Source organism: Mastacembelus armatus, chromosome 6, assembly GCF_900324485.2.
Source record: "Mastacembelus armatus chromosome 6, fMasArm1.2, whole genome shotgun sequence".
NCBI lineage: Eukaryota > Metazoa > Chordata > Actinopteri > Synbranchiformes > Mastacembelidae > Mastacembelus > Mastacembelus armatus.
The window spans coordinates 13,214,450-13,235,723 of record NC_046638.1 but is presented as its reverse complement, the minus strand read 5'-3'; the positions used below and the strand labels follow the sequence as shown (position 1 = coordinate 13,235,723).

At 41.9% G+C, this 21,274-nt stretch overlaps 1 protein-coding gene across 1 annotated transcript; it reads left to right on the top strand.

Moving 5' to 3' along the window:
- Positions 1-473: 473 nt before the first annotated feature.
- Positions 474-20,612, top strand: mapk8ip1a (mitogen-activated protein kinase 8 interacting protein 1a). Its single transcript, XM_026311914.1, has 12 exons — positions 474-545; positions 9,572-9,647; positions 12,351-12,935; positions 14,444-15,028; positions 16,141-16,395; positions 17,193-17,268; positions 17,360-17,526; positions 18,169-18,272; positions 18,750-18,860; positions 19,100-19,170; positions 19,674-19,772; positions 20,540-20,612. The coding sequence occupies exons 1-12, from the start codon at positions 474-476 to the stop codon at positions 20,610-20,612; spliced, it is 2,274 nt and encodes a 757-aa protein (XP_026167699.1).
- The last annotated feature ends 662 nt before the right edge of the window (positions 20,613-21,274 follow it).

Sequence of the window (21,274 nt, the reverse complement as noted above, 5' to 3'; positions counted from 1 at the left end):
TGATGTCATGCCTTGCTCTGATTGGCTATTCGTGACTTCCTCCTCCCCCCATCCGTCTCTGTATCTCTCTCTCTGTATCTGTACCCTGCCTTCTTCTCAGTCATCCCATCTCTTTTCAACACCACCCACCTCTCTCTCTTTCTTCTGTCTCTCTGCCTCTCCTCTTTCCTCCGCTCCACTCTGCTCCTGCCAGGAAAATGATGGTGATGATGGTGATGTTACACTGCAGCTAGCCAATGATCATGCAGAGAGGGATGGAAGGGGGAGTGTGCAGCGGCTGAGCTTGGAGCTAATCGATGCTGAGAAGACTGAGGAGGAAGAAGAGGAAGTGTGGAACGTAAAGGAGGGTGGGGGAGGCCTTGTCCAAGCTGAGGAGTGCCAACATCGGCTTAATAAAGGAGGAGAAGAGGAGGAGTGAGAAAAGGAGGGAGGGAGGAAGCTGTTGACTCTCAGGGGAATCAACCTGTGCTGTCATGGACAAATATCGACCAAAGAGGCCAACCAGCCTGGCTCTGTTCCCACAGCTGCCACAAGCCGGCACCCAGGTACAGAGGCTGGGAGGGTCCCCTGCTTTGTAAAAGGAGCTTGCTAAATGGTATGGTAGTATGTATGATAATTGGTAGATCCAGTGTTTAGAATGAGGCAGTAGTGACATTAAGCTGAAAAAATGTGTAACTGTGTGTGTGTGTGTGTGTGTGTGTGTGTGTGTGTGTGTGTGTCTTTGTAATTGCTGGAAGGACCCTGTCTTCAGAATGAGACAGCACTGGCTAGCTATGTCATTATATCTGTGTTTGTGTATGCTGCTAGGTGTGGGTTTCTGTGCGTGTGTGCATGCTCGCAGTGGGTCAGCGCAGCTGACTTGTTTTTTTCCCAGCAGACTAATGGTAGACAAGTAGCTAAGGGTTCAGCAACTTGCTCAAGGACACTTTGACATGACACACTTGCTGCTGTGAGGATCGAAACTGATTGTGCTGTGAAACCAAGAGCCGATGAGCTGTTCAGCCATTTCAGGAAATAAGCATAAATAAGTATATGTGGCTACTGTGCTCCTGGGAACCTGAACTGATGCTACATCTGACCCATTATTGATGAATCAGATGTAGCAGTGTCTTCTAGTATGAGAGCTGAAGAAAACAATAATTTCAAGCCAAGTCTAAAGAGGAGTGTTTCTGTAAAAGCAAGTACAGATGATAGTGAAGTACCTAATACTGGCTTTTCAAGTCTTGTTCAGTGCTCTGTGGAGGGACAGTAGCACCAGTGGTATTCTAGATTATCCCAATAAATGAATAGCATCCTGTTTACTGTGTCAGTATAGATCAGGTCATTCATTCTAACCTTGGATTCCCTAAATATCCAAATCTGTAGGAGGTTCCTTAGAGTTCCACTGAAACATGAGCTGAAATCAGTTGGAAAAAAATCGTGTGAAAACATCTTTAATTAGCTTTTGTTGGCTGAAAAAGAAGAAGCCTAATTTTCACTACCTGCAAATCAGGTGAACAGCAGAAGGAAGGGTGTGAAATGCTGAATACATGTATGTACTGTGTCTGACACAATGAACTTGAATAATAGGTGTAGCCACAGATTTTCTATGAGCTAATTGTGCGATCATTAAAAGTCATGATGCAAAAAGCCATTTTAGATGTTACAGGAATCATGTTCTTTAGCTACAGTTGATATAAACTACCACCTATGTTTCCTATTTTGTGTAACAAAACCAACTGTTCAATATAAAATGTTTGTTAAGCTTCACAGCCTAGAAAGCAGGCAATCAGACAAACGTATCAGCATTGTTTTGATTGAGGACTTTGCTGCTTTGTGTTTTCTAAATGTAAATATTACAAGAGAACATGACATGATAATTTCATGTTATTTCATGTAATTTCATAGCCTATGCTTGCAGTACAGACAAAATGTGTACACCACAACAGATATGGAAGGCTGTGTGTGGTCAGTTACTTTCATGAATTATGTGAGAATTCCTGCTACAGTATCTTTAACATAGCTGTACTTCAAACAAGTAGTCTCAGTGGATTAATGGCACATACAGAACTACTCTGGGTATTCACAGTGCTGCATGCTGCTTGTCATGTGACTTAGCTTGACTTAGCTTAAATTGGCTTTTGTATACCCATGCCCTAATCATTTTTATTTTAAACTAAGGCTGATTGAATGTGCTGCTGTGATATTATGCAGATTTTCTTTAGAAAAGATAACCCGAAATGGTTCATGCAACAGGGAACCATGCACAGTGTAGGTGCAGTAACAGTAATGCAGGACAGATGCAGTATATAGTGTAGGAACGTTAGTTTTAAACAGTTATCTTTGCCAATATTAGGTATTTACTTTCATGTTTCTTGAAACAGCAAATAGAGGAAACTGATCCCTCTATTGATCATACCTGACTGTGCATACCTGACTGACAGACAAACCTGCAGAGAAATTTTAAACTGTTCATGCAATAGTGTCAAACACTGAATGTGAGTCCAGGCAGGTCAAAACAGCACACAAAAACTAACAGAATATCTCCTCAAGGAGCAGGCAGAATCCATAACAAGTATGTTGCATATGCGTTATAGATGAAATCCTCAAAATGATTGTCAGGCCTTACACTGGTGCAGTTCTGGGTTTCTCCATGTGTAGGACATGTTTCCAGAGTACATAGGCAGTTCTTGGATGATGAAGGCACTGATGCCATTGACTAGCCCTCATGTTCTCCTGACCTAAATACAACTGAGTACCTATGTCTTACTGCATGCAGCACCACCAAGTACCACCACAGACCACAGTCAAGGAGTTCACTGATGCCCTAAACTGGGTCTGGGAAGAGACCCCTTAGGACACCATCCACCTACTGATCAGGAGCATTCCCAGGTGTTGTTGGGAGTACATACAGGCACACAGGGACCATGCAGACTATGAGTTGCAGTGATGAACTTGACACAACTTGACACAACTTTGATAAGCATGATAAGCAGAGGGGCAGTAGCCTATGCAGGGAGGCCCAGACTTCCCTCTCCCTGGACATTTCCTCTAGCTCATCTGGGGGGACATCGAGGCATTTCCAGACCAGCCGAGTGACATAGTCCCTCCAGCGTGTAGATTGACCAGTAAATAGAGAGCTTTCCCTTTCGGCTCAGCTCCTTCTTCACCACAATGGACCGGTACACCTACCGCGTTGCTGCTGCCGATGCAGTTCGATCGGTCTGTCAATCTCCCGCTCTGTCCTTCCCTCACTTGTGAACAAGATTTCAAGATACTTAAACTCCTCCACCTGAGGCAGGGGCTAGCCCCTGACCTGCAGATGGCAGGCCACCTTTTTCCAGTTGATGACCATGGCCTCGGACTTGGAGGTGCTGATTCTCATCGCACTCTGTTGCAAACCGCCCCAGTGCACGCTGAAGGTCCTGGCTCGATGGAGCCAACAGGACAACATCATCTGCAAAAAGCAGAGATGAAATCCTGTGGTCCCCAAACTGGACTCCCTGCAGCCACTGGCTGCACCTAGAAATTCTGTCCATAAAAATAACGAACAGAACCGGTGACAAAGGGCAGCCCTGCCCGAATCCAATATGCACCAGGAACAGGTCTGACTTACTGCCAGCAATGCGAACCATGCTCCTGCTTCGGTTATACAGAGACCGGATAGTCATAACAAAGAACCCTGGACCCCATGCTGCCACAGCACCTCCCACAGAGTGTCGCAAGGGACGTGGTTGAATGCCTTCTCCAAGTCCACAAAACACATGTGAACTGGTTGGGCAAACTCCCATGAACTCTCGAGCACCCTGGAGAGGGTATAGAGCTGGTCTAGTGTTCCACGACCGGGACAAAAACCACATTGTTCCTCCTGGATCTGAGGTTCTACCATTGGCCAGATCCTCCTCTCCAGCACCCTGGCATAGACCTTCCTAGGGAGGCTGAGGAGTGTGATCCCCCTATAGTTGGAACACACCCTCCGGTCCCCCTTCCTAAAAAGTGGGACCACCACCCCGGTCTGCCAATCCAGGGGTACTGTCCCCAGTCACCACACGATGTTGCAGAGGCGTGTCAACCATGACAGCCCAACAACATCCAGAGACTTGAGATACTCAGGGCAGATTTCATCCACTCCAGGTGCCTTGCCACCAAGGAGCTGCCGGACTACCTCAGCGACTTCAGCTTGGGTAATGGACGGATGAGCCTCTGACCTCCCAGCCCCTCCTTCCTCTATGGAAGGCATGTTGCTGTGGTTGAGCAGATCCTCAAAGTATTCCTTCCACCGTCCGACAATATCCCCAGTCGAGGTCAGCAGCTCCCCACCTCCACTGTAAACAGTGTTGGCAGAGCACTGCTTCCCCCTACTGAGGCATCAGATGGTTTGCCAGAATAGTCCTTCTCTATGGCCTCACCGAACTCCTCCCATACCCGAGTTTTTGCCTCCGCCACCGCCCGGGCCGCGGCACGCTTGTCCTGCCGGTACCTGTCAGCTGCCTCAGGAGTCCCCCCAAGCCAGCCAGGCTTGGTAGGACTTCTTCAGCTTGACGGCATCCCTTACCTCTGGTGTCCACCACTGGGTTCAGGGATTGCGGCCATGACAGGCACCAGAGACCTTACGACCACAGCTTCGAGCTGCAGCGTCAACAATGGAAGTGGGGAACATGGTCCATGACTACAAAGTTAATCATCAACCTCCGGCCTAGGGTGTCCTGGTGCCATGTGCACTGATGGACACTCTTATGCCTGAACATGGTGTTCATTCTGGACAAGCTGTGACTAGCACAGAAGTCCAACAACAGAACACCGCTCGGGTTCAAATCGGGGAGGCTGTTTGTCGTTCAGTAATTTTGTTCTAAAAACATTATACAATGGGGTGGCATGGCGTCATAGTGGGTTATTTAGTGGGTTCCGTACTCAAATCCCTTGGAACTTGCGTTCTTTCCAAGTGGAGTTTGCATGTTCTCCCTGTGTGTGCGTGGGTTCTCTCTGGATACTCCCGCTACCTCCCACGATCCAAAAACATCCAGTTTTAGGTTAGGATTAGGTTAATTGGTGACTCTGAATTGCCTGTAAGTGTAAATGTGAGTGTGAGTGTTTGTCTGTCTCTATGTGTCAGCCCTGTGATAGACTAGTGATCTTTCCAGGATGGACCTCACCTCTCACCCAATGTCATTATACTAAAGATTTTCAATCTGATGTGTGCTTTAAGTGTTGGAATGGTAGGGATGGAAGGGACTAATACGTACAAGTGCACTCTAAGCAGAGCTGGGGAGTCGAGTCTGTGACTAAAGGCCTTTACACTTGAGGATCATTTAAGTTGCACACACAGTAACTTGAGACTTTACTTGAGACTCGTCCTCAAAAAACTTGAGACTCAACTCGGACTTGATGTTTGTGACTCATGAACAATGTTTAAATATTTATTTTATTTCAGTGCATTACGTATGTTTCTGACAAGTGGTGTGTTTGCTATTTTCTTCTTCTGGTAAATAAGTGACAGAATAGTCACAACAAAAGCATATTGCTGCCCTCTATTGGTAGTTAGCACAACTCATTCATGGCATGACTTGCCACAAGTAACTGTAAACTGCAGCAAATTGAATTACCGTCATGAAAATGGCCAACATCCTGGCAAGTGCAGTTCTATTTATTGTCAAATTTGGTTATTATGAGTTCATAAAAAGCCTAAACACTCAAATGGCAACATGCAAGATGAGCAGTCTAAAAATAAAAGACGCTGAATTGACCATATCGATCAGGTACCTCAAAATACACCCGGACACGTCAGCCAGTCGACACTTGGTTTCTCTAGCTTTGTAGAGCTTTGCGGTCTGCACAGCATGCAACAAGCATTGTTCATTGCAACCACGAGACTTGTGACTTGACTTGGACTTCCAAAAAATCATTTGTGAACATCTCTGACTCCAAGCACTTTACAGTATTTGCACATTCGCTCACACAATCATACATAAAATGCAACAGCACTGGAAGCAACTTGTCTTGCATCAACATGTTGACTAGAGAAAATAGGGATCAAACCACCAACTATTTGGAAAATCTAAGAACATCTGGCAAGTAGACGAGGATTGACAGTTTGTCTGGAAAACAAGAAGGACAGATGAAAATAAATAAGGTGCTATGCTTAGCAGGATGAATAGTATGCAAAAGCAAAAGTGAAAATATCATTGGAACCGGATTACTGTAGTTCTGATCATGTCCTCAGTGTATGAGTCATCAAAACACTTCATCTATTAATCATACCTGCTGTTTTTTGATAACACTTACTACCACTTAATATGACTGCAAGCCCTGACTGTCACTAATGTCATATGTGTGTGTGGGAGGGTTGTACTGTATTTGTGTTTAGTCATTATCTCTTAGGTGCAAATTAATTAGTTAATTGCAACTTCTAAAATAAGTGTGTAGTTACCAAAACCAGCAATTAAAGGTGGGGAAGATAAACAGGAACTCAGGGAAGTGACAAAATGCAACAAAATAAAAGTCCTGAAAGTGCAGAAAGTGCAGAGGAGTCATGACAACTGTATAGTGGTGACAGAAATGGTGTTGTTTGTAATATTTTGTGAGTACTAATTATGCTGTTAAATGTCATTGTGTTGGTATTTTATAATGAGTGTATTATTACCATTATTTTATTAAATTTAGGCTATTCTGACTGATATATATTATAATAGTATGTAATTGCAGTAGCAGCAGGTGGATGGAGAGGGGAAATGTATAGATAGCTGACCTTACGAAGACAGTTGTCACATAACCAAAGGTGAATGGTACCATAGTGAGCTAGTCTATAGCAAAAACAATCAAGGTCAACGAATGTAAAGCTGCCAGGGACCAGCACAGGGAAAACAGGAACTCAGGTCCCCAGCAGAAAGTCCCAAATGGGAGTCATGACATAAGGAGAACATTCCTCTCAACTTCATCAGTGTTTTCTAGCTAATGTCCCATTTTGCAGCACAACAGGTTTTACTTGCTGTAATCATTCTCTTGTTCACTGCCCATTAAAAAATTCCTTCCTAAGAATACACTCTAAACTTTAACTGACACTAATATGTGGTGTAGTAAAGACTCTGTGTTTTTCACCTTCCACCCTCTTAATTTCACTTGATTGATGCACATGGGCATTTAGAAAGTTACTTAAGGGCTTCACTGCACTCTTTCTTTCTCTCCATTTTTCATCTCCACATGGGGTGGCAGCTACTGAAACCAGCAGCTTATGTATGTCTACAAAGGAAATAAATATCATCGCCCTAGATTGGAGCGCTGTTAAGTGTTCTTTTTCCCCATTCATCCTGCATCCTGACCCGATGCCCATGGTGACCCTGTGTAGTTTTAGTATAGAAGTCCTTTATTGTGTTTCCCTAGTCGGGAACAACATATGAATACTTTAAATTTACATGAGTAAGCTAATGCACTTGTCTTTATTCTTGTCAAAGCTTTTACCTTCATGTGGTACAGTAGCTGTATATGCAGACTTATTTGAGCAATGGCGCATTCGTGTGCTGAAACCTGAGATATGAACAGTGTGCACTGACTTTGCTTTGCTTTCTAATCCTGTAGACACTCAGTAAGCACACGAAGGAGAATGACATACATTGATAGAGTGGTATGATGCTTGTTCACATAAGAATAGGGTTTTGAATGCATGTGATAGGGATGAGTAGAAAAATGTTACTTCTGATGGAAGGGAACCAGAAGTCCAGGAAGGGAACCAGTTTAAAGTAAGCAATTTAATAATAAACGAAGCAGCACTCTGTAGATTCTGGCTGCCTCCTCACTGTTTACTGCTGTTAACAGAGTGAGAGAATAGATAGCAGATTCAGCATCACAGGCACCGACAGTGACCTATTAGTCTGAATAAAAGTCATTTTAAGTTCTCTGTAAATGGGAGGAGCCTGGTGTGGTCAGGAATGATGACATGTTTATGGAAGCCAGAAGTTAAACCTGTTTGGATTTGTTATCAAGCTGTCTTTTTTGGTTTACTACATAATTTCATATATATTATTTCATAGTTTTGATGTCTTCAGTATTAGTCTCCATTGTAGAAAATAGTAGATAAGGTGCATCCAAACTATTGCAGCTCTTCATACAGTGATATTGCTATCCAATTTAAATTTCTTTTCTAAAAGACAATAGTTGGAATTGTTGCTGTTGTTTATTCCATACAAGGAGCTAGCAGTCTGTATAATTCTTTTTTTAAATAAATCTTTATCAAGTGTTTAGTAACACAAAGATAACAAAATGACACATATGTTGCATATAACTAATGTTTTACACACATATAGTAACCTATACCTATACATACATGTGCATATATACAGCCTGACTGCAAGTTGCTGAGATGACCAGGCAGTCTCATTTGTCTGCTGGAATTTCAAAATGAGTATTTTTTCTTGGACAAAGGTCGGAGAAGTTTGTATGTATGTTTTGACAGATTTCAACTAATGTGTGTTATTGCTAGAGAATGGGGCTTGGAAAGGGTTTGATATATGGCCTGATACCCCTATGGATCAGTAATAGATCAAATCTGAATTTAATATGAAGTGCTAACCCAACATTTGCCACATTAACGGTTTATTGATTACCAAGCAAAGAGTTTGATGAGTCAGACCACTTGCACATCTGGACGCCATATATGCAGTTACATCAACAATCTTTGGATGCACCTTATCATTAAGGGTTTTTTTTCGTTGTTGTTTCTACTATTTTCTTCAATAGAGACTAATACTGAAGACATCACAAGAAGACATCATCATTCAATAATAAAATGCATTAATGACACATCTCTAAAGCCTGCTAATTGACATGTTGTCCAATATTGTTTAAAAGGATAATATGTTGCAGTGTCATAAGGGGACTTGTCTTAATCACGGTGAAGATACAAGCAGACACTGCAAGATATGACTACATATATACTGGGAAAAAAATGAGTGAATAAGGAATATGTGTGCAGCTGGGCAGGGCAGAGTCAGGTGGAATGGGGGAAAGTCCAGAGACATTTGGTGGCTGGAGGGAGATTGGCCAAAATTCCAAGGAGCTGCACCAAGCACTATGACCTTATTATACTGAGAGGTTTTTCTAATATTATGTACATAAGGGGATGCCACTCAGTGTAATCCAATATAGCACTAGCGTTGATTCTAAAAGGACAATAGATGTTGAACCACCACATCTCGGACAGAAGTATTAACACTTCACAAAGGTGTACCTAATAAGGTGATGACTGTATACCCTGCCCAAACTGACATGACAGCTGTCTGTTGGTTTCATCAGAATTTGAGAAGGAAAGTATGTTTTGGAAACTTTGCTTTTTTAGGCATTGTCAATTTTTGTAAATTGTTAGATTTTCTTAGCACAAAAATGTCTGCCACTGTAAATGTTAGATGTCAGGCTGAAGGAAGAAGCAGGGAGCAGAGAGAGAGAGGGAGAGAAAGAGATTTTTCACATTGAGGCAGATTTTCACACACAGACATGCACACAAACTGAGTGGATATGGGACTGAATATGGTGAGCTGATGCATTGTGCAGATAAACAGTTGCTGGTTTGTACTCTTACATTGTTCTTTTCACATCTATCCAGGACTCCATCAACAACAACTCTTTAGGGAAGAAGAAAAGCTGGAAGGACACGCACTCTTCCTCTCCACACATCACAGGTATGGACATTAAATAGTTAAAAAAAAAAAAAAAAAAGAAAAAAAAAGATAACCAAACAATTAGTTTAAATGACCTACTTTATATGAAAACAGATGACATATCTGCACTGTCTGACACAATGCCTTAATGCAAAAGCAAAGCCAAAGTAGCACAAATACAGGAGCTGCTATTTAGTTTTTTTGCAATACATTTTGCAACCGTGGTCCGTGGGACACACCCCCTCAGCTTGACTGACAGTTGGCATGCTGCCAAGTGATCTGTGGAGCCATGATGCAAAGAGAAATCAGTCATAACCAGTTGATAAGTGAATTAACATTCTTAAAATGATTCAATGCTACTGTCAAGAACTTACAGACATCACTTTAAGCTAACCACTTATTTTCATTATGTGGTGTTACACCTCAATAACTCCTAATATTATTAAGCCTACATATATAGTGAAAATTAAAAATGATTCATTGATTGAATCCTTGATTTGACTGTAAAGAACCTTTTTTTTAACCACTGTAAGTTATCATAATTTCCTAGACCTTACTGTCAGGTTACAGCTGCAAATTTAATTTTGTCTTGTACATTTGCCTTTCTACAGGCACAAAATATGTGCCAACATGTGGCAGAGATCAACTAGTCATTAAAACCATCAGCAGCAACATGGGACACTGGAGTAAAGCACAACTGAAATAGGAGCAACAAGACCTCGACCACATTAAAGATTAGTTCAGTTCTTTCAGGGGAAAAGATCCAGGGGTTGGCCTGTTGCTGCTGGATATCAGTTTAACTGGAAATCAGTTTATTTATTTATTTTGTTTGTATAGCCTAATCAAGCTGTAGCTAAAAGCCTGAGTATTATCTCCCCCAGTGTGTGGTCTCTCTCCCTCAGCCTGAATTTCCATTTCCTCAGCCTGAGTCTTCTCTTCCTCAGCTTGAGTCTTCTTTTCCTCAGCTTGAGTCTTCTTTTCCTCAGCTTGAGTCTTCTCTTCCTCAGCCTGAGTCTTCTCTTCCTCAGCCTGAGTCTTCTCTTCCTCAGCCTGAGTCTTCTCTTCCTCAGCCTGAGTCTTCTCTTCCTCAGCCTGAGTCTTCTCTTCCTCAGCCTGAGTCTTCTCTTCCTCAGCCTGAGTCTTCTCTTCCTCAGCCTGAGTCTTCTCTTCCTCAGCCTGAGTCTTCTCTTCCTCAGCCTGAGTCTTCTTTTCCTCAGCTTGAGTCTTCTCTTCCTCAGCCTAAGTCCTCACACACCCAGACTGAGTTCTCACTCTCAATCACTCAGCCTGAAGCCTTCTCGTCGCTGGAGCCCAGAGCTGCCTTCTCGCCACCCAAGCCTTCTCGCAGCCCAAGCCTCTGCCTCCAGAGCCGGATGAGCCCTTGCCTCCCGAGCCCTTGCCTCCTGAGCCACAGCCTCCTGAGCCCTTGCCTCTCGAGCCACAGCCGGACGAGCCCTTGCCTCCCGAGCCACAGCCGGACGAGCCCTTGCCTCCCGAGCCACAGCCGGATGAGCCCTTGCCTCCCGAGCCACAGCCGGACGAGCCCTTGCCTCCCGAGCCACAGCGGACGAGCCCTTGCCTCCTGAGCCAAAGCCGGACGAGCTCTCGCCGTCCCAGCCGACTTGGCCAAGGTCTCTAGTACCACTGCCTCAACTGAAGCCGCAGCAGCCTCTTCGGTCAGATTCTCCATGGCCGCCTACTTGGCCTAATTTTTCAGAATGGTCCAAGATCCACACCAGCCTGAGAGGCCTTGGACCTACACTTGATTCAGGGGCCGACCTCTAGAACTGCCCCAAATCTCCACTCTCCAGGAGTCAATAAAAGACTTATTTCTTGTCCTGCATTTGGGTCCTACGCCTCTCCTTCTCCAGCACACTGCTAACACTTAACAGGCTAAGTGAATATTGCCAGTTTAAAGGATTACAGCTGGGGAGTTAACCAAAAAATGAAAACAAATATGATCCAGGGATTTAGTCAGAGTCCAACCAAAAGGAGGCAAGTGTTGTACAGGCAGGGAGCAGGCAAGGCCAGAGTCCAACAGTGAAGTTAAGAAAATTCACTGGAAAATCCATTAACTCATAGTGCTCAGAGTTGGCTGGTCATCTAGCTCTATGTACTGTTTTATTTATAAATCTTTTCTATACAATCTTCACTTATATCTCTGCAAACCCGTTGAAGGGAGTTCCTCTTTCAATTTTAGTTTTAGACAGGTCTTTGTTGAAAAGAATAAATAGCATATTTTAAGCCTTTCACTGCCTTCCTGTTCAATACTGGACCAATTGTCAAAGCTTGGTATATAACCAATGTCCAATCTGCTGTAAAATGACTGTTCTTTATCAATACTGGAGAATAAAAGTCAGGATGTTACTGTCTTTGCTGTTTCAGTTTTGGCCATTTCTTCTGTAATTTCTATTATTAAAACCATGAAGGTGCAATACTACAAATTTTTGGCAGGAAACCTTCAACATTTCTTGTGTATTCAGTTTTTCAGCAATAGTTGATAATTACTGGTAAACATGAAAATGAATATTCTTGGAATGAAGTGTGGAAAATGCATTACCGTGTCAAGAATGAAGTATGAATTTTTCCTTTGTTCTAGTAAGTCTTAAATAAGGTGCTTATTGTGGGTTGCTTTGATAATCCCATTGTATGCATTTGGTTGCTAAACACATCATCTGATACTTCTGTGTGTGTGTGTGTGTGTGTGTGTGTGTGTGTGTTCAGGGGATCTAAAACCACCTGATGTCCAACCAAAAGTGGAGGACAAAGTCCGGCACAGCACACGTCGCCCAGCCCCAAAACCCCCCACAGCAAATGGAGCCAATAGCAGAACCAACATTCAGGCTGCTGCCACTGCTGCAAACACATATGCACGACCACAGGAACGACAGGTGTCTGGGAATACACATACACAATCCTCCAGCACACTGAGAAACCAACGAAGAGGAGCAGTGGGAGCAGGAAGAGTAGGAGGACGAGGAGCGACAGCAATGAAAGACAGGAGCCTTGGGGACATCAGCGTAAAGGAAGGAGTGACATCAGCGAAAGAAGAGAGAAGAGGAGGAAGACTGTGTGATGATTCCAAAGGGAGGGAGAAAGAGAGGTTTGGACATCAGAAACGAAGAGAAGCAAACGGCCTGAAAAGCCAGGGAACTGAACAGAAAGGAAAAGCAGGCACTAAATATGGTAACAGTGGAGGGCGATGCAAGTCGAATAACATACTGTCTAACCAGGAAGTTTATCTGACAGCCATGGTGGTTCCACGCACACCTGTAGCACCAAGAAACCAAGACAAGACCCAAGACCAAGGTAATGAACCCCCTCTTTCTTATCATCCTTCATTGTCCTTCCCACTTTCAACATGCGAGATTTAAAAAAGCCTGATCAAAGAAATTACATCCAAAAATTGTTTTCATGTGCACTGTGAGGTTAAAGGAACATTTTTGCTATATGCAAGCGCTCTCTGAATCAAAGCTTCATAATCAAACATGTGGCCAAAATAGCAGTACTTTGAAAAACACAAGTCTTATTAAGCAAACACAGATTCTAGCAAAGTACACTATTTCCAGTAGACTATATATTTGCTCCACTCTTCTGCATTAAAGTGATATGTATCAAGTGAGTCATAACACTGAGCCCATCCCAATATTTTTTGCACAGTTCCTACACAATCTTTCTCTTTTGTATTTTTAATTCAATAAGGTAACAACATTGTATATAAACCTGATTATATTAGTAATTGTAATGTGAATAACCATTATTTAATATAGAGTCTTTATTGACATTATATTATTATTTATTGTGTTAAAAGCTAGTAATCACAGGTATTCACAACAGTTTGGGTAATTCAGGTTTTCACACCTCATCTCTGTATAGTGTCTCATTAGGGTCTGAGATCAAACCCATAAATATAAAGTCATGTCATCAGCAAACATGATGGTGTTTATATATTTATTTAACTGAATTCTTGTTTTACAAAAAGATAACCTTTAATTTTTAAATGTTGGCGGAAATTTGATCAAATCTGATAGTTGTTCTTGATGATGGAGCCACAGGAAGGTCATTAAAATAAATGTGGTTTCTTCCTCATAGGAAGGTGAATCAGCAAAAACAGAATATTTATGGTTAATCTACCACTTAGTTTTAAAGCTTAATTTTTAGCACAGAACAAACTAAAACTGCAGAGCTGAAAAACATTCTTGTATTATTGCATTGTGCCTCATTGTTATTGAGAATGTTTCAGTAAGCATTATCCTGCTCAGACACAGAGCAACATTAGCAAATTTGCATTTCCGTTTCCCCTGATGCATATATGTCTAATCTACATATTCTCTTTATTCCTTTGGTTTTTAATCCTCACCAGCTAATGAGAAAAATCTGGCTCTTATGCTCACTTGAGTCATGAGGTTAGCTGATCTGTAAATAGGTGTGCTTGCTGCTCCTGGAAAATGAGGCTGATGAATGGGTAGAATTGTGAGGTTAAAAAATAAAAATATGATCTTAAATTCACGTAATGCTTTATAGAGCTGAGGTTTACTGCAGAGCTGGTGACACTTCTATTTGTGGTTACCACTACCACATCCCTATATTGTTACAGAGTAATTTGATCAATTATTAATATAAAAAATCTTTGGTGCAGCTTTAAAACTCTCACAGCGATAGACAAACTCCAGCAGAGGCCAGGATAGTAGTATCCATATTAGAGCTATTGCAACCATTGTTTGTTAGAGCTGCACCTAAATCAGAGGGAACCAGTACTTTGCAAATTGATCTGTTACTCCTTATGTCTACCCACTGTCAATATTTTGTGTTCTTAGGTCAAAACCATGACAGGACCCAGGACAACCGCCCTGTTCTCTCCCGTTCCAGCAGTGAGGGAGGATCAAACAGAATGTCCCTTAGCTCAGACACAGAGGGGCCCCCACCAGGACCTCTACATCCCTCTCTGTCTCACCGAACCAACCCTGACATCAGCGAAGAGGACGGGGAGGGAGATCCAGCTCCCTGCATGAATGTCCAGAATGGTCCAATCGACTGCTCTGCAAGTAATGAAAAAACAGGGTTGGAGTGTGCAAAGTCAGAGGAGGATGCAGGGGGAGGAAAGAGTGACAGCAATGCTGAGGTGGTTGGCACCAACTCTCTCACTCAGGGAGATTCTGTAGGTGCTCCCACAGTACCAAGGAGTGAAGCTACAGCAGGGTTAAATTATGACTCTGTCAAATACACTCTGGTGGTTGATGAAAATGCTCAGTTGGAGCTGGTCAGCCTCAAGGACTGCTTACATGGTTACAACGAGCACAATGATGACAGTGATGCAGAAACAGTGTATCAATCAGCCAATGAGGAGGAAGACCCAGAGTATGAGGAGGAAAGGAAGAAGACAGAGGCAGCAAGGAAACAAGGTAATGATGCAGGTTCCTTTTAACAGTGTTGAGCATATCATGAGCTGGTACAACAGTGGCAGGTCAAGATACAGATTGCTAAGTAACTTTTCTAAAATCAATAAATTAAAGGGTTTATCCATTTTAGAGCAAATTTTACAGTAATCTGTCTAAGATATTTTGTGTGAAAAAACTGACATATTGGCCTGATGATGGTTCTATATTAAAATTCATTAAAAGTCCAATATGAAAAGACTTCATCCTATAGGATACATTCTTTTGTGCAGTTTGTTTGTTAAGATTGAATATTTCTTGTATAAAAGTAAAAATTACTTAATGAAATATGTAATAATTCATAATGGTGGAGGTAGAGAAAGCAGCAGGAAGGGCCTTTTAGGGACCCTGATTCATGGCATTCCCAGTAATGCAGTGTGGCGTGTAACGCTGCTATGAAGAAATGGACAGACTTGCAAGTTCCTGCCTCAAGTGGAGGAGTTTAAGTGTCTTGGGGTCTGTTTCATGCACCATCTCGATTTACCCTCACCATCTCGTGACCCATTGACTGGATACAAGTGGCTGAAATGAGTTTCCTTCACAGCGTGGCTGGGCACTCCCTTAGAGATAGGGTGAGGAGTTCAGTCATTCAAGAGGAGCATAGGGTAGAGCTGCTGCTCCTCCACATTGAGAGGAGCCAGTTAAGGTGGTTCAGGCATGTGTCTCGGACGCCTCCTGGGCACCTCCCAGGGGACATGTTATGGGCAAGTCCCACCGGGAGGAGATCCAGGACACGCAGGAGCTAGTGGAGGTGTCTGGGGAGAGTGCTACCCCTGCAACCTGGCCCCCGGATAAGAGAATGCATGGATGGATGGTTATAATGTACTATAAGAGAAAATAAGAATACAAAATATGTTTTTATTTATTTCGTCATACATTTTGAGATTTGTAAGAGTAGGTAAGTAGAAAACCAACCCGTCTCTCATTTTTCATTTGCACAAAGGAATGGCATTTTGAAATAGGACCCGCTTACTCATGTATAAGCGATCTTAAAAAAAATGTAGTGATTTGTAGTGATTTTTTGTTTCATGTGGTCATCAGTTCATTAGTTCAGTTCATTTTCTTTTTTCTGTTGCAAGAGAGGAGAAAAGAGGAGGAAAAAAGAAGAAAGGAGGAGGAGAAGGCAAAAAAGTGGAGGGAAGAGGATGTGAAGAGGAGGAGGGAGGAGGAGGTGAAGAGGAGGAGGGAAGTTGTAGCAAGGATCTGCAAGCAAACCAAGGTAACTTCAACCACAACTTCAAATGAGGAGTCTAACAGAGGAATGGGTGGTGCTCCCAGAAGTAGGAAGTTCCTCAACCTCTTCACCAACAGCAGCATTCAGTATAATGCCACTGGTTTGTATATTTTCCAATTTCTTTTAAATCAGTTTAAATAGAAAAAATTCAATGCATTAATTTTCAGGTTCCTGTCACATGTATGACAGGCTAGTTATAGTTGCTCTCTATCTGTATTTTAGATTGTCTGCTTCACAGTGAGGACAAATAGATTTGAGGTTGTCAGAATGCACTGATATACCAAAGATGACAAGCCAGTAAAGATGATGATGATGATAGTAGTGACTGGGTTGATGTACTGTATATATTGGAAGGTCACTTTATTCATAAAATACAGTTATCTTGCCTGCACCCTGGGTATTTTAGCTGAAGATTCACCTTCCAGTGTCATATATTTTGGGGTATACCATTTAATGACACTGGAATGATAGCCACAGCTTTAGAGACACTGACAGTTTTAATGTTTCTTAATGAGCCACTGTCTTCACTTCTGTCAGTCAAGCCTGACATTGTGTTTATCATGACCAGGTTCTTGTTAGTTTTTCCCGAACTGCTTCTTCATAAGAGATAAGAATAGCACCAGGCCTGAGATCAGACTTCTGGGACCAGGATATTTCTGGTCGCTATTAGTGGCGATGTTCACTTAAACTAACTATGTGTTGAATCCTTATGAGCATAACATCTTTATAATATTTTGAAATTTTTGTTGGTAATCCTGATTAACAACAATTTGCAATTTCAGGGGGTCTACTTACATTAAAATTCTTCCCTTGGTAAATGTTAAAAATGGATCACATGACACATGATACAGTCTAAGCTACTTATTGTGAGTATAACATCCATGCTGTATCATTTAGGCGCTGGTTCGTTTGGTGTGTTCTCCTGTGTTTTGGATGGAGTGGAGAGACAGCAGAGCCACAGAGCTGTCTACAGGTTAACATATATGCGTAAACACAAAGTTACAGTGACATGTATAAATCCAAATATTAGCCTGAAATATGCACATTTTTCTATCTTATTTTAGGTTTGTTCCTCGGCATGCAGATGAGCTTTACCTAGAAACAGATGACCCAGTGTTAATGCTGAAGCAGTCTGAGGATCTGTGGTGTCAGGGTTACAACATGAGGACTGGAGCTACTGGCATTTTCCCTGCTTTCTACGTGGTTAAGGTAGCCAGAGATGTTAATCAAGGTATGTTGCAAAAAACTGTATTGTGACAAAAGAGTATTGGGATTATCAACAACATATAATCTAACATGTTACTTTAGCTATGTTCACATTACCTGCTGAAGTGCCCCCAAATCCAATGTATTTTTCCTTCAGGTGACTCAGATGTGATCTTCGGGTGTGAGACCAAATTAAATGTGAACTCAGCCAGTTGCATATGTGGTACAAAATCTGATCAATCATTGAGAGTTGACAGAATAGCCAGATCAGAATTTTTGTTTTTTTAATGTATCATTCACCTGGCATCAACAACCAGTGTTGGCCTCTCACAGACCAGTAAAAATAAATATGGAAGAGAGCAACAACAGCGCTAGTGGTCAGTGGAGAGACCATGACAGTACATATTTGTTGAATGTTTGTAGAGAACCATTGCACAAATTACATTTTTGTTCTTCTAAGTGTGAGGCTCACATTTTAGGAAAATTTACACATGGTGACAGTTTAGGACTTTAATTGTGTTCACACACAGATGGATACATTTCATTTACAAAGATGAGTGTGAACCATCAGCACAAAAAGATGAGATCTGGCAGAAAACTGGAAACTGGAACTGAGCATCAAGGCCTGTAATGTGAACATAGCCTTTGTCCTCCTTTCTTCTCACAGTCCAGAAAGCTGGTTGGATAGAGCAGTTCCTGGTACGATTTCTGGGTTCAGTTCATGTCCCCATCCACAAAGGCAATGACATGCTGTGTGCTGCTATGCAGAAGGTGCATAAATGCAGATATGATACAACAGAACACACAATGAAAGTTAATTACTGGTGATATATTGGTGATATTGGTGATATATTTCTTATAGGTCAGTATTTCTGCATGAATTAATAACAGTTTGATTTTTGAAAACCCTCTTCTCCCACACTTTTCCAACATCACACTACTACAACATTATGAATGTCTTCCAGGAGATACCCATTCACCCTAGTACTTAAACAATATTGTGTCTCCACTGTCTATAATTGGCTTTTTACCTCACCTTCTATTATAGACCATCAGAACAACTATAAACAACTAAACACATTGTTGATTTCCAACACTGCCAGACAACAAGTCATTTGAACTAGTTTTGATCAAGCTGTAACCTGAGCAGGACAGACAGTAAGGCAGACCTTGCATTGTAGATCATTAAATATCTCATACCCAAACCAGCCCCTGGTTTGTTTGCTGACTGATTATTTGCGTTAACAGGTAGCATGTAACCGGCGTTTGTCAGGTCAGCCTCCCTCAGGTTGCGTGGTGGAGGTCAGTGTGAAGGGTGTGAAGATCAGTGTCCAGGACCAGTGCCACTCTGCTCACAGGGTATGTGCACTGATGTATCGACATATTTACAATATCTACCTGCCTTCTTTCTTGACTGTGTCACATTTTCAAATCCAGCTAATGAAAAATGTGAAGCAGTTAATTATAGTGCCTCTCAAAAAGGTGTGTGATGTCACTGCCAAATTGGATTAGCATTCCCTGATTTTTTCACATACCTAGAGAGACAACTTTAATTATTCAGAATTCCCATTCCTGAGTCAGACTCCTTTTTTTGGCAGGGGGACCAGTGTTTCCATTTTTTCCAGTTGAAGAACATTTCATTCTGTGGCTGTCATCCAAAACACAGCAAGTGAGTGACTTTGCTATTTGCTTTGCTATCAGTTCCTGTGAAGACTCACTCATAGCAGAGTAGGACCCAAAAGCACAACTCAGACACTGACAGGACATCAAATCCAGGCTAGCAAATAAAGAAGGTCGTAATTTATAGAGGCAGGCAAAGAGTCACTGGAATCAGAAAAATAAAATAGAAAAGCCACAGCAGATGCACAGTAGACAATCTGAACGAGGCTGAAATATAAACTACAGGCCTGATTGGGAAGGTAGAAACAGGCACGAGTGGGCAAGAGGATATGTCTACATCTGCAATGATTTGGAGTTGTGTAAGTCAATGATAAGACATGAGAATAATTATTAGGAGCTATCGTGGCTGTCTCTTTAGGGATGTTAAGTTTAGAACAGTGATAGCTCACAAATTTAAACTTAATTCCTTGTCTACTGCAGCAGGTTGCGTCAATAAATATTTATAAGTAAACCTTTCAGTAATGCTGATGTTTTTTTTTTTTTGCACTGCAGGTATTTTGGTTTTATCACGAAGCACCCTGACCAACAGCGCTTTGCCTGTCATGTGATGATGTCAGAGACAACATTACATCCTCTGGCTGAGTCTTTGGGGTATAACTGTATTGTGTTCTGTATTTCATTCTATTATATTTCATACAAATTTTCTGGAGCAGACCTGTGGTGACCGAAAACAGCCTTCCAACATGAATGCAGCATGCTGCATTTGTAGGAAATGTAACACATATACTGTAGTTCAGAAGTAGGAGCATCCATCCATCCATCCATCCATCCATTTTCGATACCCACTTATTCCTTAATCAGGGTCACAGGGATCTGCTGGAGCCTATGCCAGCTCTCTTTGGGTGGAAGGCAGGGGTACACCCTGGACAAGTCACCAGTCCATCACAGGTCCACATATAGACACACAAAGACAAACAACCTCACACACTCACACTGGACTGTGGGAGGAAACCCAGGCATGCACGGGGAGAACATGCAAACTCCACACAGAAAGGCCGGGTTGCAAACCCAGAACCTTCGTGTTGTGAGGCAACAGTGCTAACCACTCATCCACTGTTAAGCCAGGAGCAGAAAATGGTAAATAGACGTATAGACAAACACATGAACACATAACAAGGAAGTAGAGATAGGGGGCACACACAAACAGGGAATAGGGAAAACCTAAAAAAAATAGGAGTCCTAGAGCAGAAGTATAGACGGGGTATGACATAATACTGTTTAAGGTACTGGTGACAGAAGATGAAATAAAGATAATACACAAAATATTGAATTTATGTTACAAAATAATCCAGAAAGAATGTATACAAAACTTGCATGTCAAGTCATGTCATTTTCTAATCCTCTTTTCTGTCCCACAGGAGGGCATTTCAGCAGTATTATAAGGAACACATTGGCTACTCCTGTCCTACTGAAGACATCTTCATTGACTAAGATCTCTCCTCCATCCACACTATGTACTGAATACTCACAATGTGCATGTAAGATTGGGATTTTTGTTTCTTAGCAGCATCCAGTCATATAACAAGCTTTTGCTTCTCGTGGTCATGTCACAATATAAATACCTCTATAGATGGATAGGAACACATGAGATGTCCCATACAGTAAGAACTAATGTAACCAAACTCAAACACAAATATCTGATAGATATATTTTATGTGCTAAAATGACTACACATAGATATTGTTTATAATACCATACTGACAGCTTTCAGGAGTATAAGGTCAATTTAATGACAGAACATTTACATATAATAGGTTTCCAGTCTTGCAACCAGTGCTGTAGGAAGGCTGTACATAGGCATAGTGGTGGAACTACTATAACTGCTAATGTCGTAAAGTGGTCAAAAACCCCACTAGATGGAAAGTAAGGCAATCGCTACACTCTTAACAGTTTATCTTATGGGGCACTTGAGGCTGTGTACCAAATTACCAAAGCCTTTAGGATTCATGCTTCAGGGGAACCTAAATGTCTCTACAAAATACCATGATAGTATCCTCAAAAATTGTCATGATATTTTACTCTGGAAAAATGTTGGATTGAATGACAGACAAAACGATTTTAAAACATCATGTTGGGCTCTAAGAATTCATAAC

Excerpts from the sequence above, each read along its gene's own strand:
- mapk8ip1a (XM_026311914.1), top strand. The coding sequence starts at position 474 with ATGGACAAATATCGACCAAAGAGGCCAACCAGCCTGGCTCTGTTCCCA. Across the intron at positions 18,273-18,749 it reads TGTGTGCTGCTATGCAGAAG|GTAGCATGTAACCGGCGTTT; the intron begins GTGCATAAATGC and ends TTGCGTTAACAG. Across the intron at positions 19,171-19,673 it reads TGTCATCCAAAACACAGCAA|GTATTTTGGTTTTATCACGA; the intron begins GTGAGTGACTTT and ends TTTGCACTGCAG.